The following is a 24,126-nucleotide window of genomic DNA, read 5'->3' on the forward strand; positions in this document are numbered from 1 at the left end:
AATGGGGACTGGCAGACGAAGACCGTGAGCGATTTCGGACACTCCTGAGGCAGGGCAAGACCGCAAAGCGGTTGTAGCGTCGGACAAAAATATCAACGATAGTAACTGTACACAGAAATGTAGCTTTTAATTTTTCTACATTACTACTTTGTAGATTACAATTGAAAAAATGGATCAACTGTATAAAAACATCATAAAAACAAAAACAAAAAACAGAGCAGATAAAGAAAACATTCCAAACAACCTAGAAAGGTGGACATGGCTCATTTGGTTCCGTGAATTTCTCCAGCACATCTAACATCAAATAACTTCCATCATTAGTTAGCTCAATAGAAACAGTTTGCCCTTCATTCAATTCACCTTCACCGCTCAATGCACGTTCCAGGCGCAAGAGAGCAAATCAAATCAAAATACCTCTCCCATCTGTGTGTGTGCGTGTCGCACCAAAAGACTACACCTCAAACATACGCATTTTCCACCGCCAAATGATCATCTGGAAAAGGTTGTGTGTGTATTGCGTTGTATATTGCTGCAAAAAACACACACACACACACACACACAAACACACAGGTGGGGAGAGACCTGGTCGTATACGAGATTCGCCGGCCACTACACACTGTTGGCAATCAAGCGGCAGAAACAAAATAACTGAGCAAACAAATAAACAGCTCCCGGCCCCTCCCGGCTACAACTATTTACCCCCGAGCGTATTTCACTTCCCTTCCACTCGAGAAACCACACACACACACACACACACACAACCACACACACTCACGCCACGGCAAAAGCTGTTTGGCAGCTCGAAGCGAAAAACATCAAAGGAATTCCTTCTCGGCATTTTTGCTGCATCACATCTTTAAGCTCATCCCCCTCGCGCGCTGGCGCTGTTTGTTGTACGAGAGTGGCAAAGCAAGGACACACCCACGGCCATGAACACACGGCGGAGGAGCAGGGTGACATACACACCCACACACAAGCAAGCAGACGACAAGCGCGGCAAACCGAAACAACTCCTTCGGGCACGAACATGAAACATACATACACACAGATTTTAGTTTTGGTTTCCGTTTTGCTGTATTACTACAGCACTGTCACGACGATGCCGACTACAGCACTAACCCTAACAAGCCCGATACTAAAAAACTACAAAACCAGCCGGAAAGGAAACGCTCCGAAACGAGCAGAGTGTACGTAATCGGCCCGTGCACACGTCCGCCCTTCGATGCGCCGTTGTGTTTATGTTTGTCAGCTTGACTACACATACACACACAAACATACACACACATACATACACAAACATGCAGCTTTCACAGTTCACCCGGGGAAAGACAGCACACGCTGTTCCCACCGGCGATTTCACTGCCGCTCGTCTCCAAATGCTCGATTACATCATTTTCTTATAATGTTATTTTAAATTCCACCCACTCGCACCAAACCACCTTTTGCCCCACTTTTCGTCTCGCCTCAGTGAGCCCCTTTGCCACCGTGGTGGTAGTAGGTAGGTAGGTAGGTAGGTGAATGCAGCCAGCCGTGCCCTGAAGCTCTCCCACATGTGTAGCTCCCATTCGGGCACCCGTGTGGCACCATTACCCGTGCCTTGCCGTGGTAAAGGCTAATGGGAAAAGCCGGCTTTGATCCCGGCAGCAGACGGTTAGAGGAAGGCGAGAGGGGCAACAGCAAACCAAAGACAATTTCTCCCGAACCCCAAATGGGAGTTGGCGCGGAGCTGTTTACTGCAAGCAATGGCAGCAAAACGGTTTTTCTCAAACAAAAGTTTGCGATGGGCGTGGGTAGGTTTGAAGAACTAATATAATTTAATTCAAAGTATTTCTGTTCTTTATCAGACCAATTCCATAACTATTTTACCCCATAAAGCCCATGAGAAAGCAGTACCGAAATCAGATGCTAAACCCTGTGTCTGCTGTTCCAACCCTGATGGATACGCCCAGTCCTTTGTAGCGCTTCGTAGTGCACACGAAAACCAGCCACCATCTGGCGAGCTAATTTGAGTGCAGTGCACCGATCGTGCCAGCCTGCACACAGCCACTGCATCACATTAGCAAAGCTCTCTGCAGCAACAACAACAACAACAACAGCAGCAACGTCGCACCCAACGACCCATAGATATTGAAAAACATCATCGCCCGGCGATGTTATGGCCACCTTTTCGGATGCTGTCGGACAACGTCAACAAAGAACTTTGTTCCCACCGAACACCGACCATGGGGATTTGATCTGCGACTAAGCGTAGAACTACTCGACCCCCATATGCTAGCATGTATCGGTCACACGCACACACACACACATACAGACGTATTTTGTAGTTGCAAAAGTTCGTTAGCAGCTGGCTGGCTGGCTAGCTGCTACACCGGAAACAAATCCGGTGGCACATTCGGTGATTCGGTGAATTAGTGTACCATTTCTGGATCCACTTACTGTGCAATGCACCCGAAGCAATGCAGCAGGGTTGCACACAGGGGTGTCAGTGTGTGTGTGTGTGTGGAATGTGTGCTACCCGTATGAACTTTTGCAGTAGATGACAAAGAGATGTTTTGTAGTGCTGGCACATTTCCTGGTCAGTGTGTGCGTGTGTGTGTGTGTGTTGTCGAATGTCGTGTACATCATTTACAAAATTGAGGGGAGAAAAACTTTCCTTTTCCAGTGCAGCCAGCGGAAGGTTAATGTGGCGCAGGCGTGTATAAGGGTCAACCCGTATGTACGAAACATTCTAACAAGACTTCAACAAAGGGTTTCAACAATTCAAATATGTTGGCCATGTTAAACTTGCATTAGCAACTCCTTTACATCAGCTTAACATTAGTTCCTAATGGTGGTTATTTCTACAACGTCGAAGGTGGATCGATTCTCATCGAAATCATGGAATTAAATTGAAAGCAGGTAATTAATTAAATGCTGTAAATAATCCTCGTAAGCCTGGATAAGGATTTTATTGTTTAAGTTAACAACGTTTAGATTACAACAAAATACAGTAGAACAGTACAGTAGGATTATATGCATCACAACCATACGGAATACCTTCAATTGGCAACAGTAATGCATCGATCAATTCTCAGCATCGAAATGTTCGCCTTCATGAGCAAGTAGATCAAGAATGCATGCAAGAGCACACTAAAATTCACGTCCTACCAACTTCCGCATGCCGAAGCCGAAGAGAACCTCCAATATTGTCAAATAAAAAGGAAGGAAATAGAGCAATTGAAGTCAAGATACTACCTCACTTACTCCATCTGTTGATGAGCGCAGCAGCTTTTTTCGATTTTTAGACGATTTTTTGGGAACATTGAATTGGCAGCTGGCGTTAATATGCCACCTCCCTTCAACTTTTCATCCACACTTATGGCAGTGTATAAATAGCTTTTGGAAATAGCTTGATATTTAACGATGCTTAGTATTGAAACTCTCGGAATGATGACGAGTTCTTATGGGGAACAAAAATGAAATTGCTCGTTATGCGAGATTTTACTCGTTCAGAGGGGTGTTTGTAGAGGATTCAAATTTGCTCGTTATGCGAAAAACACATTATAAGGGGTACTCGTTATGAGAGGTTCCACTGTACTGAAAATCATGAAATTATTCGCATTGTTCAGCTCAAAGTCATATTCTATACTAAAGTGATCCCCGATTAAGAGCTCTCGATAAAAAAAGTCAAATAAACAGAAATCATCGAACTAAGAACATATTTATCCTCAGCTTTACACACATTATCGAAAGCGATTTTAACTCGATGCTCACTAAACTACCCAAACAACTCTACAAAACTTGTAAAGAGCACAGCCCTCGAACGTCGGCACGTGCATCGGATGAGTGTTTCAGCAAACCCCTGCTTCAGCATGCTTCCAATAGCAGCATGTTCTTGGAAATGCAGCGAACGAACAGCGCAAGCGAGAAAGCAATGGGTGCGATCTCGAAGGCGTGAAAGAGCTAAAAGCATAGTTTGTTTATGACACTAACCCCTTTAAGTGGGTTGCCGTCATTTGCATCTGTCGTTTCCTGTTGCCCACCACCCTGTTCACATCGCCTGCCCTGTGCATCCAGTAGCCCGTGCGAACACCGTGAAGCCTTGATGTCTTCGGCAGCTTCTTTGATCAGCTGCTGGGGCATCTGATACACGGAAAGGTAAGCAAAACAAACACCGAGCCAGAATCAGTGAAGGAAGAGAGATAGCAAGTGTGTAGAAGTGCATGTTGTCGTTCGTCAAAGTGCTGCAGCACACACAAACAAGAACAAGCGGTGTACTAGTTAGTTAAGCCAATTAATCTATTGGACTGTAATCAGCATAATAGATTACGTTCGATCGGCTTCGAATTGGGTATTAATTAGTATACCCCGCCCCCCCTCCGGACGGAGTCGTCGTTACGTTTAAGAAGGGGCTACCCTCCCGAGCTACCGTTTAGCACTGACACTGATCGTTGCATTATGATGTAATTAAACCAATGCACACCATACTCTGCCCACCATGGATGGACGCGCGTTTGATGGTGTTATTATTATGTTGAGCAATTTGTAGCAAAATAAGTCTCCACTGCACGATGGAACCCGTGTTGCACTGTAATAGATGCATGCAGCCGTTCGTCGTGTGATTCGATCGCCACCCCCCATCCCAATTATCAGATCACAATAAATACTGTATCGCTACGTTGCAGCAGTAAATCACGGCACAGTCGATACAGTTTTGTTGGTTGGCTGGCTTTTTTTTGTTGCTGCTACTATTGCAATGTGATACACATCTTCTCGAATGACCGCCGATCGCCGGGCGCCCAACAACACTTAATCGCTTGTAATGTAGACGGATTAGCATAAGTTAATTGTGGGTGGCGTGGGAAGGGCGGGTAGGTTGAGAGTTTCTGCTGAATGCTTTACAACTAGATCTGCCCGGGTAATTTCTATCTGCCGCCATAAATTTATCGGCCCTTGCGCCACAGTGTGTCATAAATTATGGACAGTGAGCTTTTCGGTTGTCTTTTTTTTTTCTACATCCCCAAAAAAGGCACTGGAAGACTAAATCACAGGTAATCTCTGCCCTGTGGGGTAATTGTGTTTACTTTCGATGTTTACCCGCCCACGGTTCGAGTGAAACAGGGCAGCAGTGCACACCGCAGTTGAACCTTCAAACCTTCAAACAAACACGAACACTTATCGAATCGATTATTTTTCTGACCACAAACTCCAGCTCTGCACAGAGAGAGAGAGAGAGAGAGACACATACACACACACATACAATGAAGGGGAAGCGTGGTTACTCACCTCATTATCCTTATCAGCGTCCTTAATGTGCTGGGCAATAAATCTTACCGCCTGTATTGCGGACAGCACCTCCGGCGATAATTGCTTCGGGATGACATTTTCCGCCTCGACTATAGTTACGGTAGCCGTGCACCATCCGTGGGCCCGTTGCCCGTCACACAATGGAAGAGAATATGGTACGAAGGGAGGGGGGGGAGAGGGAGAGTGGGAGAAAACAATTTTAGAAATCATCCTTGCCACAACACGAGCCAAACCAGAGCCCGACCAGGGCATTGTGACCAACGTTCTTCTTCGTGCCGTTCGCCACAACACTTCGCCACACGAGTCTGCATATGCATGGGGCAGAGAAAAACATTGCCACAAAGCTTGGGGCTCGTAAAATAAATCAAAATTTAATTATAAATTATCACCCCAGAACCCGGCTATGGGTATGGGTACGGTACGATTTGGGACACACGCTTCTCCCATCGTCCAAGACGGGCGAGCGATGTCACCGATGCTTAACGGGTCGTATCGCTCCCCCGCAACATGAAGCCGTATCAATTGGTATTCCATTAACGGTGGGAAGGGCGCATCCCTAAGCACTGCGACTTACCTGAACCGTGAGAAAGATTAACTCCTATATTATCGAAACTGTCGCCGCCCTCCTTAAACTCGCCGGGAAAGTCGCTAACGCTGATGGTGAGAAAACGTGAAAAGAGAGGAAGAGAAAGTAGTGAGTGAATGCGAATAATGAACCCGGGCTCGGTAGGCCAAGTAGGCTCAGTAAAGCCGGATCAGTAAAGCCTAACCATTATGCGTATATACGCCGTTACGCGCGTTACCCAAAGCAACCAAACCGAGTAAGACTTTTGCGAAGGAAGGACCTATGATCCAAATGAAAATGGCAAGCGAGCGAACAGTGCGCGGCTCGGGAGAGTTCCTGGGATTCGGATAGCTCGTGCGCCCCCCGAGCCACGAAGGCACCGGGCACTGTTTCACACAAAAACTTGCAACCTGCGCCCTTCATGACCCCCTAACAAACATAGCACGCCCCACCACTCTTCATTCACCACTTCATTGCCGTACATCGGAGATGGGATGACACAGCGACAGTTTGATACTATCATCATCATACATCTTGCATGCTGCTGCTGCTGCTGCTGCTGGCTGCTACCGGGCAAACCCGGGCACGACCGAAACCCGACCGCGTATCGTCTTATCGGGCAATTTATCTGCCCTTTTCAACGTGCAGCGTTTTCTCCATTGACAGCGGCAACACACACACACACACACACACGGTGTGCTTCACTTTCTCCTGCTGTGTTGTCCCCTTCGCACCGGTCCCGTCCCATGCCCCCTGAGGCTAATGAATTTAATAATAATAAAATAATGTATTTCTCCTGCAACATGTCGAGCAAAGTTCTACTACCAACGGTCTACTGCAGGGATCGTCGTGTGCCCTGCCCTGGCACACACTCTCACCGCCACTGAGCTCTCCATCCAACCGGGATCGGAGTTTGCTCACTGAGATCGCTCAGTCAAGCATGGCCAAGGAGGGCCATGGGTGTGTGTGTGTGTGTGTGTGTGTGTGTGTGTGTGTGTGTGTGTGTGTGTGTGTGTGTGGACTTCCATGTTCTTCTACCAAGCTAACGAGAAAGTGCCAGGTTTAACAAACTGTACATGATGAAATGAAACTAACTTCATCCGACTTCCTACAGCGTCGGGCCCAGGCGTTGATTGTGGGAAAGTACGGAAGCGAGGTAGGTACGGGAAGGTAGGGAAGCGGAGAGGTGTTGTGGAGGTTAAGAAAACAACAAAGCTTTCTCCAAGCGCTACGACCCTGTCCCCTGTCCGCTTGTCGCCCGATGGCAGCACTAATAGGCAGCACACACCCGTACACCATGCGAAGGAGAGTTTGCTTTGCTCAACACAACCATGCAGTGGGTGAGTGTGAAAACATGTCCATCGGGTTCGGCTTTCCCGCATGGTATGGTACGGTACGTAGTAAAATGGCATTGTAAATTTGATTATCAATTCGAAGTTATAATTTCTGAAGCGCAGCTTTCGGTGTGCATTGCAGTTGTCGTTGCTGTCCGATTGTGGCTGCGAAGGAATGGCGGCAAGGGTGTGCGCAATGCTGAACGAAATGTAATCCGAGCACTGTGGACAGACGTTGCCAATTTGAAACATATTGCGGTGAGAATGTGGTGGGTAGAAAAATAAATCTGTGCTGTGGTACCAACCATTCGGTTTGATTGAGATTTGGTTACCGAAAATTTTTAATTGCCAGCAGCAAACCTAATCAACTGGCTTTGAAATGAGGACACAGTGTGTGGCGTGAGAGATAGTTCACAGCATTGAAGTTCTCACAATATTGTTTTTTTTGTTTTCTCATTGACACAACTAGCGTAGTAGGTTCTAAAAGTCTTTTATTCATTACTCGTTAATGGACTTGATTGTTCTGGGGAATCGAACCCAAACCAGATCGTGCGACATGATTTATGTGCCACGGAACTGTCTGAGACCCTCAAACATTAACGTTTAACAAATTCCACATAATTCATCACAATACAAATTCTACTAAATTTCCTACGCTAATTCCTACGCTGAATTCCTATAATATTTCCTACGCTTATCCCTACGCTGCACAGTTACTACCGACTGGAACTGGAATCGTCTCGGTCCCATACCCGAAAAAGGTCCAAGTATCGTTTCGAATTCGAATTCGTAACAGTTTCAGATACAGTTCTTGAAAATGAAATGAAATCGGGAGCTATTTCTGGATCAGTATGGGTTCATGATCGGTTCCAAGACCGTTATGGGCTCAGTAGCAGTTCCAGTATCGTTATGGGTTTATGATTGATTCCAGGGCAGGTATGGGTACACGACCAGTTCTAGGACTGGTATGATCAATATTGGTTCCTGCATCGGTTTGGGCTCAGTACTGAACTTGCATAGGTTCAGTATCGGTCCTGAAGGTACCATTAGATCTTGTGCAATTCTTAAACCGAAAAAGGTGATGTATTGGTGTCAGGACCATATTGGTATATGGGTTAGGCTTTGATTTTAGATCGTTTAAGCGGGTGATCATAAATTACTCATTTTAATTGGGCTTCGAGACCATTGTTTTCGGCGTACATTTTACAGTGAAGGGAATTTTTGACATTTATTTGCGTAGCCCCATAATCTGGCCAAATTCACTAGTAACTGACAAATTGCTCCAAAAGGTAAAACATATGCAGCATTCATTATGTATGACACGAAATAATACCACGAATGTTTACCTTATTTGTTTTGAACATTGTTATTTGCTATTAATTTATTAATTTATTCATCTATTTTGTGGTAATTTTGTATGATGCTTTGTGATTTCGTACCATAAGTAATGAATAAACTTATTTGTTTAGAAAAGTTAGTTAAGAAACGCTAACAATCCAATGAATGTGTCGTTATTATTATTATTTGTTAATCCTCGCATTAGAATTAGATTTGAACGATTGATTTGAACCAAGAATATGATTGCTTCCTTCAATTTTGCCACCAAAAGCTCATCCGATGCAGACAAACAATGATTTCAAAGTTGTCAAACAAACTGTAATATCAAAAAAGCATGCCAATGCTACTAAACATCGTCTTTAAAAAGTGTATTAATGTCTCAAGTAAGTAGCTAAGATGTTGACCACATTGTACATCTTCAGCTACACCACACGCGTACCGCAAATACGATTGGTCGATTGAATTTAATGCTACTAAACACTTCCGCTGAACCCCCTCTAGAGGAGACACCTCTTCGCACACCTTCGTACGCACTTGAACGTTAATTTCTTTATTAACAGAAAATAACTCCATCCACTCAAGCGAGCCACCCACCGCCACTCCTAGGCAAGATGACCCAACGCCGATAACGATGACACATTTTATGGATCATCGAACATTAAACTCAATTAACGGTTACGACAACGATAATGATCATTAGCAGCGAGAGCGGTCCCAAAACCCGCCCGCCCGTCCGCCCGCCTGCCAATGCGCTAAAATGCCTCTCCAGGGGGTGGTTCTTGAGGCGGAGTAGATTGAGATGGGGAGATGGAAAAATAGTAACAACATAAAAAAACGGAAGAAGCGAGACACAACACAGACGCATTAAACAGATCGCACCGAAACCGAATTGCATCCCCAAACGAGATGATCAAAGCTTCAAAGGAGGTATAATAATTTCGTTTTCGAACGAAGGAAAGACATGACGATGCGCATTCACTGTCGATCCGTTCTCGCATGAAAGTGGAGTGTGGTTAAAGAAAGTGTCCTCGCATTACTGTGCCCCGTTATTTCTGCTTCTTATTCAGCTTCTTCTCCACACAGCGAGTCATTCTTGATTACCTTCTATCGATACATCAGAGGCTTAACAGAACAGGAAGTGGGGAAAATCCGGCAAAAGCGATAATAAATTGTAACAACTTTTTCTCCCCTTTGCTTCACAGCAGACAGGGGGGGGGGGGGGGGAGTTGATCGGGAAGAAAGTAGAGCAACCCGACGGGACAGGACACTCCCTTCCTCATCGATACCGATAAGACCGGAGAAATGGATCAAATTTTACGACCGAACCTGGCCCATCATTTGTCAATCTCTCCTCTCTTTCTCTCACCGTCGTACTACGCCAAAAAGGGGACATTACCGGGATGTTCCGTCCCCCCCCAATGCCAGTGACACTTACCTCATTTCGATTTCGTTCGTGTAGCCATTGCTCGGTGTCGAATCGTCGTAATCCGGCAGCGTGTACTTTGCCCGACGCATCATCAGGATTTTGGGCATTATCTCCAGGAACAGCCGCCGGACGAAGGGTGACATTTTATGGGTCGATGTGCTCCTGCGAATGAACAAGATAGAAACGGGCACAGCGTTATCATTATTTAGCTCATCTTTGCATCTCACACTTGCCTCCTTTTCCTCATCAAAGCAACGCGGGTATTCGCTGCTCAATTGCGTTACTTACTGTTGTTCGCTTGGTGTGACAGTAAGACAGTGAGTAACGAAAAAATTACGAAACGCTTCACTCCACCAAGCATGTCTCAATGCTTCCCTGCGAGAGTTGCCGAATATCTACTAATTTCTACACGATTCACGATACTCAAAGGATTGTGAATACAGGAATAAAACAAAGCGGGTGTCCGAAAACAGAAAGCTTGCGGAGCAATGAATAAAACACACAGTACGGTCATAAAACCCGTCACCCCGGACACGGGTGTTTAATCGCGCCTTCATTTAAGCATTAACAAAAAAAAAGCTTAACTTCCCCAACGTGCTACAAGGATTACGACGCTTGGACGTACGACCCAAAGGACGTGTATTTGGGACAGCCGAGCCTTTGCCACCGTGATCTACTGGATCGTTGGAAAGAGAGAACGCCCCGGAAACGGCAAGACACGACACGCCACGCATGATATATGATGGTGTTGATGGCTTTTCTTCTGTCACAGCAACCAAGGCCTGCTAAAGACTGGTTTTGGTTCACATTCGTTCTTAACCGATTCTTAGCTTCCTCCGCGACTACTCTTGTGCCTGTCTGCGTAACAAGTGTTAATTATATCATTCACCAGACTTTCTCCTTTCTGTTGTGTCCCTTTCAAGGAGCCCGAAAGCACCTTAAAGCTCTTGCAAAAAGGATTGCTTTATTTTCTGTGATGGTTCGAATTCCACAAAACGACGCATATCATTTTTTGTTTAGTTGGAAAAATTGAGAAAGAGAGAGAGAGAAGGAAAGGGAAGCATAATTTTAATATGCACTTCCTAACGGTCACTGGTTGACCGCAGCAGGACATCAAAAACCCCTCCCAAACCCACACACACACACGAAAAAGTGACAATCGGAAGAAAAATAAAGCTCCGCTGTTTTTTTATGGGAAAAACGGACAACACAACCACCTACCACCGACTTTACGACACTGGCGACCGGCGGCACCCACTAATGTGTAACCCGCAAAGGGTCATAAATTTCGGACCCATCTCGCACCGACCGCACGTTCGCCGTCCCACGAGGGACGGTGTGGTGTGGCTGTCGAGGACGGCTGTGAGGTGTGGTGTGATGCTGTGAAAATTACATGCCTCTCACACATGCACACAGTAGCTGCTACCCGGGACGCGCATATAATTACAGCTCATCTCGTGCAGTTCAGGGTGGGGTGAGGGAAAGGAGTGAGAGCCGGGGGGTGGGGGGGGGCATATGTATTAAATTATTTATCGCTGGTCACCCGCCTGGGGGTGGACAAACGGACCGTACCACGTGTTGGAAGGGGCGGAGGGTTTTATTGATATAGTGATAAAGGAAAGGCCGAAACGAATGCGTGCCGATTAAATTTTCAATAGCTTCTGCACATCGCTTTTACATGCGTGCGACCGGTTTGCGGGTTTAAATTAAATACACATACACACTGGGGACTGGCTGGAGGATGGAACTTTTGTATGGTTCTGCATGTTTGATCGTATTGATCGTAAAATGGACCTCTACTCGGGCAGTCCAATATGGTGGACGCGTTTGCTCCTTGCAAAAGCCGAATGGGTTCGATTCCCACCCAATCTTTGCAGTTACACGTGTTACAGAGAATCAAATGGACAACACAGCAAGTGTTTATTTATTATTTTTAATAATTATTTATCAAGCTCAATGGCTCAAGCTAAAATGGCAATCAATTATTCATAAAAACGAATAATTATAGATTAATTATAGTTTTATTTGGTGTAACAGCCTATGTGGACATGCCATGCCGGCCTATACAAAGCCGGTCCTTTGCTACAGGGGAACAGTCGTCCATTCTAGGCTTGAACCCACAACGAGCATGTTTAAGCAAGTTTAAGCAACGAGCAAGTGTTTTAAGTTTTATCAGTATTTATTATGTATGTTTTAATATGTGTAAATAAAGTAACATAGGCAAAGGTGTTAAGTTCATAACACAATCTAGTTTTGTGACCTCTTGTTTAAATGAAATTGAAATTACAGGCATTTAATGATTGCTAAACAACAAGTTTTTGTCTTCTCTTGCGTAACATGAACAGTTTTTTGGAATTTTCATTCCAAACATGTAGACCAGGGGTCTCCAAACTTTTCAGATCGCGGGCCGCATTGCTTCACAAGTAAAGTTTTTGAGGCCCATTTACGGCCAAATTTATTCAGTTATCTTATATTGAATCTTTATTTTTATCTTTCAAAAGTAAAAAAAAAATATTTTGATTAATTAGTGAAAAAAGCTATTAATTTAAACATTTAAAAACTCATCGCGCGCCGTAGTTTGAAGACCCCTGATTTAAACAATATCGATAATATTTAGTTGGATCTAAATAGAAAAACGATTGCACCAAAATGATACAATAGGAATTGGAAATGGAACTTATGTTGGGGGCAAATAACCAGAAACAGTCAGCGTTAAGCTCCATCGAATCTGATGTCTTAACAGAATTGAGTCCAGTACGTCATTTGACAAATGTATGAGGCTATCCGTTAGATCGCAGGTTCGTACAATTGGTCGTGATATATTTTCTTATGCGTGAACAATACCATATGCAGCGATACAGCCTTATCAGCTTACACCACACATTAATTTCGCCCAAGCCTGGCCAAAGTAAAGTAAATCTCAGACGACCTTTACAGGGCTTCTCATAATTTTGGGACACTTTCTTGGCCTCTTCTTAGGGAAAGTGAACTTATTATACCTTAACTTATTATTATGAAATGACAAGAGTCGTAGGAGAGTGTATAGAATATAAAGCATCCTTTCAAGTGTCTAGAACGATACTGAATGACCCAAACCGTAAGTTAAAAGTATGTTCAACATTACATCAAAACTAGAAGTGAGGGTTTCAAATATCTTCTAAGGAATGATCTTGGAATGCACTTTCATTGTTCAGTTACAATTTCCCAAACCATCGAATGAAGGACTCAACCGCTTTACAGCTTATCATTCTCATCCCTTCCTTTACTCCTTCTCCACGAGACAATCGCTACTTACCTGTACCAAACGTTCAGCACGCAAACGGTCGTCCAGACGGAGAGCGATACAAGGATCATCGTGAAGAGCAGATACTTGCCGAGCAGCGGTACGGCCAGCGATGTCGGCGGGATGATTTCGGCCAGCAGCAAAAAGAACACAGTCAATGACACCAGTATCGAGATGCAAAGCGTGACCTATCGTGAGCCCGGGCGGTAGGAATAGGAAAAGTGAAAGACGAGATGCAGATCTTGATTATTCGGTTATCCTTTTCCAGCGGGATGATGCTTGGAGGTTTTTTGCCACCCTTAGGCCACTTCACTCAAGCATGCTTCGAGTGAGTGCGAAGTGTTTGGACCATCGATTAGGCACGCAAAAAGCACCAGCGAAACCATAGTGGCGTATAAGCGGCGTACCTTTTCGCCCGAATCGCTCGGCAGATAGAACACCAGCACGGTGAGGAATGTGATGCCAACGCACGGAATGATTAGATTGACCGTGTAGAACAGTGTTTTTCTTCTCATCGTAAGCTTGAACGTAATGTCTGGTGCGGAAAAGAAATAAGAGAAACGTATCGTATAAGAATGCGTTGTAAAGAATGTGCAAAGCGACGATTACTCTACGCACCGGAGAACGGTTCAGGGCAGCAAGGATAATACTCCTCGTTGCGACTGGCCGGCACTTCTAGGATGTCCCATTCAACCGATAGGTAAAATTCACTCAAATCAATCCCAATCTGCACGAGATTGCTGCCAGGAATCTGCAAGCAAGTGGTAAAGTAGTATCGATTAGCTCGAAGTTCGCTGCACCAACTGCCCACTGCCCTACCACCTACCTGATCGAGATGGCGCAGCTCCACCTGTGCCCCGTTATACGTCCACGAGCCAAACTTCATCAGGCACGTCTGCTCATCGTACGGAAAGTACTCCACGTTCATCTCGCAGGACGATTTGTAGATGGCGGGCGGCTCCCAGAACACCTCCCCGGTGTACTTCAGCGTCGCTTTCGTCATGAGCGTCACCTCGTAGTTGCCGTCCCAGTTGTTGTACAGCACAATGTCCGGCAGCCAGATCTGCTCCGATGGTACGTACAGCATCTCCACGCCGCCGTACTCTTCCGGGTCCCACCGGAGCTTGTAGTCGAACCACTTCTGCTTCACCCACAGGTTCGTCGTCATCACCTGGTTCCGCAGGCTCACCTCAATCAGCTGGGACAGCTTCAGGCCCAACCACACGGTCAGCGTTTCGGTGTTGTTCACCACTGGCCGGATCAGGCGGTTGTAATTGCTGAGCAGATCGTCGTACAGCCGCTTGGCGTCCGGGTTCGCCTCGATATGCGCTACCGATGCTGGAAGAAGGCAGGAAAATGAATCGTTTATTATTAAACGTAGATGAGTCCTTAAATCTAAATCATTTTGGATCACCATCAGAGCGTCACAGACACACACGCCCAACATGCCCGTGGCTTGACCTACCCTGGGCCGAGCTGGAAGCGACCAGACAAAGGAGTATCACTTTTGCATTCAGCATCTTGATGCAAAACTCGGTGGAAATCTTCATTCTGCGCGTGAAACGTTTTATACCACAGCACTACAACAACAACAAAAACCCCTTTTTAACAACACTTTTGCATCACACACCGTACACACCCGGGGTGGGTCGTTTAATTGTGCAAATTTCTAACCCACGCCCAGCACGCTCGCCTCGACTCGGCTGGGTACGGAGCACCAGCAAAACGGAACGGATGCTGCGACGGAAAAATCCAGCATCAGAGTGTACACCACTCCCGCGGCCACTGGCGCGTGAGAGTAGGGAAAAATCGATAAGCACCATCATTGGTGAGAGCGTAAAACCGTCTCCGTAGAAAAAGCACGGAAGCTCTCCTGCATGCTCCCGGAAGTTTGGTGCGCATGCGTTTGTTTACAAAACAATGCCCCTTCGCACCAAACGCACGTGCTTTCGTTTATCAACACTCCCGGCACGGGGAAAGGTGGGAGGGGTGGGATTGAACACTAGGTCAGTGGACCGGGAACGTATCCATGAGGGGGGGGGGAGGAGGCGGTGAAAAACCACGTGTTACATTTGCTTCTTTTTTCCGTCTACTGACACTTTCATTATGAAAAGCATGTGTTAATATAAGTTCTAGTTACAAAAAAAACCTCTACTTTCGGCTATCTAACGTAAATACGCGCCTTTTGTGTAGCCTTTTGCGATAGTTCAAATAATATGTATATATTCATTCAAAATATAATACTATATAGGTGTCGTGTTGCTTTACATTATTACTGTTCTGTGTTCTGTGTCTTACAAGCAGTTCAGTGTGATATCTATATGCTACCTTACTTCGTAGCCGCAAACGGGTAACATGGCAAAACAAACGGACGATTGTTTTCACCGCGATTGTAGAAACACTTAAACAGTTTTAAATGCCACATTACAGGAAAAACAATACCACCGCTACGAGCGAAGGTCGGCGTAAGGACGTGCAATTTATTAAATAGTTCATTATTTAACACAAACAGTCCGGGGGAACAGAGGAAGAAGAAAGGAGAGGGAATTGAGTGAAAATCTAATATCCATTAGTGTGTGTGTGTTTGTGGGTCATAAGCAGTTCAAAAACATACAGTTGAAAAAATCCTATAAAAATCCACATGCCCTCCCTGCCGTAGGTTAGGTCGAATCCGATAGCACGACTGTAGGTCGAGCACGGAAATGATAGGTGAATGGTAGCAGCAGTACAGCAGTACAGAAGGGCGTCATTCGTCAAAACGTAGACAAAATTTCAGCGTACACTAGAGAATTTCACTTTAGCTGCCCGCACACGAGTAGGATGATCGTACGCACAGCAATGTCCCGGGATGGTAGGTAAGCTGCAGTTGAAGGTTGTCGGTCGGAAGGAAGGTTGTCGGTCGGAAGGAAGGTTGTCGGGTTCAGGCTATGGTGCACCGTCGTCAATCCCGGTCGGTAGATCGATGCCGAGTGCAACGAAGCTGCTCAGCTCCTTCAGCGTCTGGAGATCGACGGACGTCATCAGCGATTGGTACTGTTCGGCACCGATTGTGGTTTTCAGTACTACGAGCTAGCAAAAATAAAGTAAAACATCGCAATGGTTAACAGAAAGCTGTAGAATCTACCGCCGTACCAGCACCTGCTTACCTGATTCTGTAGATAGTCTTTCAGCACAATCACGTGCGTTGGATCGCGTAAGCAAAATGCTCGACAGCGGCTAAAGTGGGGCGTTTCCTCCTGCACCATATCGGAATCGATGAATCCGTACGAGAACAGCGTCACGCCGACATTGTCCACATTTTCATCGTCGATGACTAATGAACTGGAAAAATAAAATACAAAGAATGGTCAAGTTAATAACAGACACACACGCACACATTAAAACCACACGGATTCTATCCTTGCAATACTTACTCCACCTTCGTATCCTGCGAGAACACATCCATTATGTCGTTCAGCGCTTCGGTAACGTTCGATATAATGCCTGCAAAGTTCTTGTAAATGACATCGTTCGAAACGGTCAGCAAGCTGCTCAAGGCCAAAGCGAGCAGCTTCCTTTCCTCGATCGCCGTTACCCGGCGCATGTTCTCCAGCCAGGCGGTTAGTATTTTTTCCAGCGCGTCCTGTGCACCCGTCTCGGAGAGCACCACGCTGAACGTTACCTGATCGTTGACCAGCACCCGGGAAATTATTTGCAGGTAAATCTGTAACACTTGCGGGAAGTTGGTCTGCTGGTAGTAGGATCTGTTTGGAGAGGGGGGGGGGGAGAGAAAGGGTGCAAAAAAACACATTAGCAATGGTCGACCCATGGGTGTGATGGGGGGGTGCGAATGCGTACCGAAACACTTCCACCAGATACGGTCGCAACAGTTCGATGGCGAACTTTGGTACAGCTTGCAGCAGCGTGAGGAAGAATCGGTTTATCAGCACCACACCGTCCGCGCGTAAATCGGTCAGCAGATACTGGCACGTTTTCACAATCTCCTGCCCGTACCGTGGAAGAAACACTTCGGCGCCGAGAAACACGTACGCCTGCACTATTGCCAAACATATGTTCATATTGCTAGACGATTGCTCTGCAATGGAGTGGGAGAAAAAGGGGGTTAAAAAATCAGTTAAATTTCCAGAATGTGCCACATTAACTTACGTATTAGAGGTACTAGATTTTCACACAGATTAAGCAACTCCTGATTCATGGTGCGGCTGTAGTGCACCACCACAACCCACAGCTCCAACCCTTCCTCCAGCAGATACACGTGCGAGGGATCGTTCACATTCGTGCTCATCTCTATTATCTGATAGATAAATGCCACGATCGGTTCCGACGAGGGTATTTCATACAAGGCTTTTATTATCTGCAACTGTGGGCGCGAAAGAAGCAAAGAAGTGATAAGAACTATTGCACAACAGCCTAACACACATTCCGAACACCCTTACCAATGTGGAAATAATTGCACAGCGAAGCATGTTGTGTTCCCGGCTCTCCTCCCACAGCAGCGGTAGATACTGGACTAGACTCTGCACATCGATCCGCATGGACATGGACATCTTTTCGATGATGAAAGACATCACGTACAGCACGGTCATCTTCGTTTCGCACTCAACCGCTTCCTTCAGCAGGCCGAACAGCAGCGCCACTGCCGGTTCGAGGTACTCCACAAACTGCTCGGCCACAAACTCAAAGTCATCCATGATGCTGCGTAAGCTTCTGCAAAGGGAAAACAAAACCACAAACGCAAGCAGGCAGTGGGTTTAGTACTATTACTGCCGAACGATCACACGCACTTACTTGGAAGCGGTCAACCGGACGGCCAAATCCTCAGATGGCTGCAGCAGCTCCAAACACGCCTGATACACTTGAGGGCGTAACGCTTTCGAGAACCTAACGCCGGTCCATTGCCCGACAAGCCAGATGATGCGCTTGCGGATGATGCGGAAGTTGTGAGATTTAAACTTTAGCTCCTCCAGCAGCTGCCGGGAGAACCATTCATCAAAGTTTATCTTGAAAAAAATAATGAAGAAAAAACGATTAATGTCATCCATCCACTGCCGGTGCGTTCTTATTTGCTAGGTTAAGAAATTGCGCCCAATCATCAGCTTACCCTTAACCCTTGCCAATGTACGCCATCAACCAAACGCGCCGTTCAATTTTATACATAGTCACGTAAATGTTATCTTCACGATGGGATCGTCCACCGAAAAGGGATAAAATCACACGTCAAAAACAACCAAATGCACACCTCGCAACACAGCCGGACGGGAACTACATGCTAGCTAATCTACAATCTACCGTCCGAACCAAGCCGGACAACAGCAGTACACTAAATGCGGGCACGCTACTGTCGACCGAAAGGCGAACTGTGTGCCTCCGATTTTGGGGGTACAAACAAAAGATTCTAATCACATAGGGTAACCTTATTTCGGGTGAAATGGTTCCTAACAAGATTGTGGTGAGTGTGAGTGTGTGTGGTTAAGCTACCAACACACTGGCAAGCTGTGCAAACGATCGATCTAACACACGACCAACAGGTACAAATGGTGGACCCTATTTATCAAAGGTAAATAAGTACGCACGCCTCTCACTAATGGTCAGTTTGTTTGTTTCTTCATCTGCCCTTTTAAAAGCATTCTATCCCGCTTTTCCCTGTGTGTGTGAGTGTGTGTGTGTTGAACGGGATGGTTCGTTTGATCAGTAGTGATCTATACTGTAAACGAAAATGTGGGCAACAACATGCACCATGTTTACCCCAAAAGTGGTCGAGCATTCAATTGGATTGTTTTTATTCCCTTTCCATGCTTAAAATTGCTGATTATTTCGGCATGGTGAGCATTTTTAGCAATCTTTTTACGATAATCAACTACAGCCAGATTCAAAACCAATCCAATGGAACGGATCAACTCATAATCTGTACACACACATACACAAACATTGGTTGCAAGAAACGTTATCGCCGTTCACGTACCAAACAAATGACACGCGCCCGGTTTCCAACAACCCGGGCCGTCTTGAAAATCCGTCTTGGCTCCGACTAACAACAACAGGTGGGGCTTTTCGGCAGTATACATACCTCATCGAACAGTGTGAATGCGGCCAGGCCCGTCGCATTGTAGATGGAATCCTTTATAAGCAGATCGTTCATATCGGAGTTCTCGGTGAGCGTTATCGATTGCGACTTTGTGATGTACTTTCGCAGCTCCTCGATCATCGTGGGGCTGAACTTTTGGAAGAGGATCATGTAGAACGCTTCCGCAGACGACTGAAAAAAATATCGGTTCGATTTAGGTGATTTTCAGGATGGAGTTTTCAAACCTTCTCCCACCACGCACTTACCCGTAAGTTGTACTTCCACGAATCGCCACCCTCGTCCGAGGTGTAGCCTTCCGGGTCTGTGTCCCACTGTTCGAACTCGTCCGGCGTCAGTAGGAAGTAGTGCATGATGAGCTTCTCGAATATGTAGCTCAAACGTTCGGGCGTGAAAAAGTCCACCTTTGCGTTGTTTACGCGTTCTGAAAAGTAAACCAATACACACCGTTAGCCGTGTGATCATGCAGCGAGCCGGCAGCGACCGTACCTTTTGCCTCTCCGGCGAGATAGTTCGAGACGCGCGGCAGCACATCCAGCTTCAACGTGTTTGGCGACAGAATTCCTTTCAGCAGGCAGAGGCACTGGATGGCAAAGTTGGGAAAGGTGATTACATTGTCCTCGAAGATCAGATTCGTGCCCTCGTGGAACACGTAGTTAAAGCAGAACTCGAACGAAACCGCCACGAACGAGGAAAACACGTCCGGGTGCGTCTCGTAGAACAGATTGAGGAACTTCATGTGCTTTACGATAAACTTTTCCAAGTTCACCGACAGCTTGCGCATGATCTCTATTGCTTCATTGTTCACCGTGCTGGACGGCGCCGCGTTGCTTTCCGCTTCACGCAGCATGCGCTTCACGCGCATGCGACACTCCAGCAGATCCTTCAGCCGCTGAAACATTACCCGTATCAGCATCATGCAGCCCTCCGACTTGAGCGGATCGGTAATGCCGTAGATGGTCAGCTTCTTCAGTATGCGCAGCGAGAAGATGGCCTTTTCCAGGTTCGAGGCGCACACCTCGATCGCACAGTTCTGCTCGCAGATGTTCGTAAAGAACAGCTGTGTAAAGCCTTCCCACAGGTTCAGCACAAAGTCGTACCAGGTGAGGGCGAACGACTGGAACTGTTGCCGGTCGCGCGGGATGCGCTTCGAGCAGAGCACCTTGACGACGTGCAGCATCACCATCAGACCACGGTGCTGCACGAGCATATCGTCGCTCTGCACCGCCTTCACTATCGTCGGTATCAGCTCCTTCCAATCGTTCAGACATTCGTGGCGATTAATGTTGCCGATCAGGACCGCTATCTGTACGGCAATCTGTTGTACGGGTTCGTCGAATTTCATCAGCAGCAGTTTCTTGATTTCCAGCTTCTCTTCGCGCAGTATTGCACTGAAAATGAATGAACAGGGAGCCGTGAGCCGAGATGATGTACAGCGAAGGTTGAAAGAACTGGTTTGCGAATCGCTTCCTTACTTCTGGGCCGACGCACGCCAGTACTTTAGCACGCCGTTTTTAAAGTACAGCGAAGCCATCCACCGCACACCGGCATCAAGCGACTGGTTGGAGAAAATCTTCACCAGAGTAAGGTGAAAGCCGGGCTGTACCTCCCACTCGGCCAGCTTTTGCTCGGCCGGTTTCAGCATCTGCGTGTCCTGGCTGCAGGCATACTGGAGCGCCTCGTAAACGGCCGATTCTGCAGACATATTGCTTCTGTTTTGATCAGGTCGAGGGCTGATGTTGGGCGTGTGGCAGCTCACACACTGTGTTGCAATCCGGTGCTACCTCACCCTGCGGAAAATGATTTGCATATCATTAGCCACGGAATCCACATAGTACAAACTCGTCACTGCGTTGATTAGCGTGCATTAACCGAGCTACGGTCGCAGCCAATTCACACAGCTGAGTTGCATTCCTATCCTTACCTAGGTGATGATACCCGATTGCCAAACTTGCTCCGTGCTCCGGCACCACGGACACACACACACCAATGCTGTCGCCCTATTGCACAACGCGTCGTATTCCACCCACTGATGCGGTTACCACTTCTCCACACCGGACAATCTAATTACCGGGGCACCCTTGCACGCACGGTAATCGGTCTGCTCTCGCTTTTTCCGATAGATTTTGCAGCTCGCGCAAATAAAACGACGACTACGATAAGGCATGAGTAATAATAATAATAACATTAATGAGTTGTCTGGCGGAGCAAACTGTCAAACGCGTGTATGCCGTCATTTAGGCGATGGAGCAGCGTTTACACGGTGCAAAACATTTTCCAGAATGGACTTGATTTTCGGATAATTTTCCTATAACCTGGAAAGACATTGGAAAGCCATTTAAAAATCTATTTAATACATTATCACACGTTTTTGCGTCGTGCGATACACGCGAAGACTCAAGAACAAATAAACCCACATTGCTTCGACAGTGAATTTTCCCACCAGCTTTTCAATTAGTGATTTTAAACCAACAGTTTCGTTTTGACAGTCGTCGCTACCACAACACGACGGCATTTTCACGCAGTCAATTTTTGGAATACGGTGCACGACTTGTGAAACGAAAGGCCAATCGTTCTTCGTATCATTAATAAGGCCCAGCAATGGAAAACTTAACTCTAAGTAAGTAAATACCAAACACTGTGCTTTGCATCATTGCAAACGAATGCAATCGAAAATGGCGAGCGAGCGAATAGAAAACGATGCACCTCTCGTGCCTCTGTGTATGTACCAGCCAGGCAATGCAGTACTCCATCAAATGCGTTTCTGATGCAATGCAGTGTGTCTATTGATCAGCTCGTGCAACGTAAGATATTAATCCCGCCTTCCAATATTGCAGACGAGTTGTACACATCGGAAAAACGTGGCAACGATGAAACGGGCAAAGGCACGGCGGAGGAACCCTTCAAAACCATTCTCCGGGCGATGAAGCATGCCGGCAAGGAACCGTTCCCCACGATCTACGCCGACAGCAAGGACGAGAAAGCGGAATCCCCGTACGAGGTGGCCGCCAAGTCGCAGCTGAAGAAGATCCAAAAGATCTGGGCCCGCGACAACATGAAGGGCGACAAGCAGAAGCGCGAGGAGGAAGAGAAGGCCAAAAATCGGGAACAGAACCTGGAGGAGGCGAAGAAGATCACCATCCAGGAGGATCCGTCCTGGCCGGCAGCCAAATCGATCAAGATTACGCACGGTGCCGACAATCGGGGCGTTCGCGTGCGCATCTACGGATGGGTGCATCGGCTGCGCCGACAGGGCAAGGGCTTGATGTTTATCACACTGCGCGACGGTACCGGGTTTCTGCAGTGCGTGCTGACCGACACCCTGTGTCAAACGTACAATGCACTCGTGCTGTCGACGGAATCGTCGGTGCAGCTGTTCGGTACGCTGAAGGAGGTACCCGCCGGCAAAACGGCACCCGGTGGGCACGAGCTGCACGCGGACTACTGGGAGCTGATCGGACTGGCGCCGGCTGGTGGTGCTGACGCAATCCTGAACGAGGAGGCACACCCGGACGTTCAGCTGGACAACCGGCACATTATGATCCGTGGGGAGAACACGTCCAAGATTTTGAAAATGCGCGACGTAGTGATGCAAGCGTTCCGCTCGCATTACTTCGACCGTGGCTACACGGAAGTGACACCGCCGACACTCGTGCAAACGCAGGTAGAGGGTGGTGCCACCCTGTTCAAGCTGGACTACTTCGGGTAAGTACAGACGCTGAGGGGAAGCTTCGATGTTTACGTTTGCTTATCATTGTCTGCTTTTTGTTGTGTACCCTTTTGCCAGCGAGGAAGCTTTCCTTACGCAGAGCTCCCAGCTGTATCTGGAAACGTGCATACCGGCGTTGGGTGACGTGTTTTGCGTGGCGCAAAGCTACCGCGCAGAGCAGAGCCGCACCCGGCGCCATCTGGCCGAGTATAGCCACATCGAGGGCGAGTGTCCGTTCATTACCTTCGACGATCTGCTCGACCGGCTCGAGGATCTGATCTGCGACGTTGTCGACCGGGTGCTGAAGTCCCCGTGGGGCTACATGGTGCAGGAGCTGAACCCGGGCTTTGTGGCACCGAAGCGGCCCTTCCGGCGCATGAACTACGCGGATGCGATCGTCTGGCTGAAGGAAAACAACGTGACAAAGGAGGACGGCAGTTTCTACGAGTTCGGGGAGGATATTCCGGAGGCGCCCGAGCGCAAGATGACGGACACGATCAACGAACCGATCATGCTGTGCCGCTTCCCGGCAGAGATTAAATCGTTCTACATGGCCAAGTGCGAGGACGATCCGCGCCTTACGGAGAGCGTTGATGTGCTGTTGCCGAACGTGGGCGAAATTGTTGGCGGATCGATGAGGTCGTGGAAGTACGACGAGCTGCTGGACGGATACAAGCGCGAAGGCATCGACCCGAAACCGTACTACTGGTACGTGGACCAGCGCGTGTACGGTACGGAACCGCACGGTGGCTATGGGTTGGGATTGGAACGGTTCCTGTGCTGGCTGCTGAACCGCTACCACATCCGTGAGGTGTGCCTGTATCCTCGGTTCCTCGAACGATGCCGGCCTTAAAATGCGGGGTTGGTTCCATTCATCCCGTACAAAAGACAACCCACTTTGCGCATTATGGCCGGTGTGCTTTTATCACCTGCCCAATTTCTGCATTTTTGCCTGTGCATTGATTGCTTACCAAGTTCTCAAACATAAAGATAATAAATATTCATACCCTCAATAGCAGCCCAAAAGCAGAGTGCGCCTTATGGTTCAGCGTTTAACACATTCGAAAAAGAAAAAAAGTCCAATATTCAAAACAGATGTGCGC

The 24,126-nt window shown here is 47.1% G+C and overlaps 3 protein-coding genes across 3 annotated transcripts in view; 1 reads left to right on the top strand and 2 right to left on the bottom strand.

The window, feature by feature from the left end:
• LOC121591014 (acetylcholine receptor subunit beta-like 2) overlaps window positions 1-15,029 on the bottom strand; it is a 28,572-nt gene extending 13,543 nt beyond the window's left edge. Inside the window, exons 1-8 of the mRNA XM_041911305.1 lie at window positions 14,698-15,029; window positions 14,059-14,570; window positions 13,851-13,983; window positions 13,640-13,767; window positions 13,245-13,420; window positions 9,959-10,111; window positions 5,861-5,940; window positions 5,266-5,375 (exon numbers count right to left, since the gene is read on the bottom strand). Coding sequence (XP_041767239.1) covers window positions 5,266-5,375; window positions 5,861-5,940; window positions 9,959-10,111; window positions 13,245-13,420; window positions 13,640-13,767; window positions 13,851-13,983; window positions 14,059-14,570; window positions 14,698-14,782 — 1,377 coding nt within the window. The 5' untranslated portion in view covers window positions 14,783-15,029. The remainder of the gene's footprint in view (window positions 1-5,265; window positions 5,376-5,860; window positions 5,941-9,958; window positions 10,112-13,244; window positions 13,421-13,639; window positions 13,768-13,850; window positions 13,984-14,058; window positions 14,571-14,697) is intronic.
• Window positions 15,030-15,692: 663 nt separating this feature from the next.
• Window positions 15,693-21,509, bottom strand: LOC121591012 (importin-11). Its single transcript, XM_041911302.1, has 12 exons — window positions 21,239-21,509; window positions 20,790-21,104; window positions 19,804-20,705; window positions 19,563-19,738; window positions 19,300-19,488; window positions 18,021-18,232; window positions 17,669-17,939; window positions 17,379-17,592; window positions 17,070-17,307; window positions 16,646-16,975; window positions 16,379-16,553; window positions 15,693-16,301 (listed from the first exon to the last, which is right to left on the bottom strand). Exons 2-12 carry the CDS (start codon window positions 21,017-21,019, stop codon window positions 16,158-16,160), a joined length of 3,081 nt encoding a protein of 1,026 aa, XP_041767236.1. The 5' UTR covers window positions 21,020-21,104; window positions 21,239-21,509; the 3' UTR covers window positions 15,693-16,157.
• A 298-nt stretch (window positions 21,510-21,807) lies between these two features.
• LOC121591013 (asparagine--tRNA ligase, cytoplasmic) lies at window positions 21,808-24,049 on the top strand. The gene is made up of 3 exons (XM_041911303.1): window positions 21,808-21,934; window positions 22,152-23,019; window positions 23,102-24,049. Exons 1-3 carry the CDS (start codon window positions 21,916-21,918, stop codon window positions 23,874-23,876), a joined length of 1,662 nt encoding a protein of 553 aa, XP_041767237.1. The 5' UTR covers window positions 21,808-21,915; the 3' UTR covers window positions 23,877-24,049.
• Window positions 24,050-24,126: the final 77 nt, after the last annotated feature.

Source organism: Anopheles merus, chromosome 2R (genome assembly GCF_017562075.2).
Source record: "Anopheles merus strain MAF chromosome 2R, AmerM5.1, whole genome shotgun sequence".
NCBI classification, from domain to species: domain Eukaryota; kingdom Metazoa; phylum Arthropoda; class Insecta; order Diptera; family Culicidae; genus Anopheles; species Anopheles merus.

Excerpts from the sequence above, each read along its gene's own strand:
- LOC121591013 (XM_041911303.1), top strand. Across the intron at positions 23,020-23,101 it reads TTCAAGCTGGACTACTTCGG|CGAGGAAGCTTTCCTTACGC; the intron begins GTAAGTACAGAC and ends CCCTTTTGCCAG.
- LOC121591012 (XM_041911302.1), bottom strand. The coding sequence starts at position 21,019 with ATGTCTGCAGAATCGGCCGTTTACGAGGCGCTCCAGTATGCCTGCAGC. Across the intron at positions 20,706-20,789 it reads TGGCGTGCGTCGGCCCAGAA|TGCAATACTGCGCGAAGAGA; the intron begins GTAAGGAAGCGA and ends ATTCATTTTCAG. Across the intron at positions 17,308-17,378 it reads AAATCTAGTACCTCTAATAC|AGCAATCGTCTAGCAATATG; the intron begins GTAAGTTAATGT and ends ACTCCATTGCAG.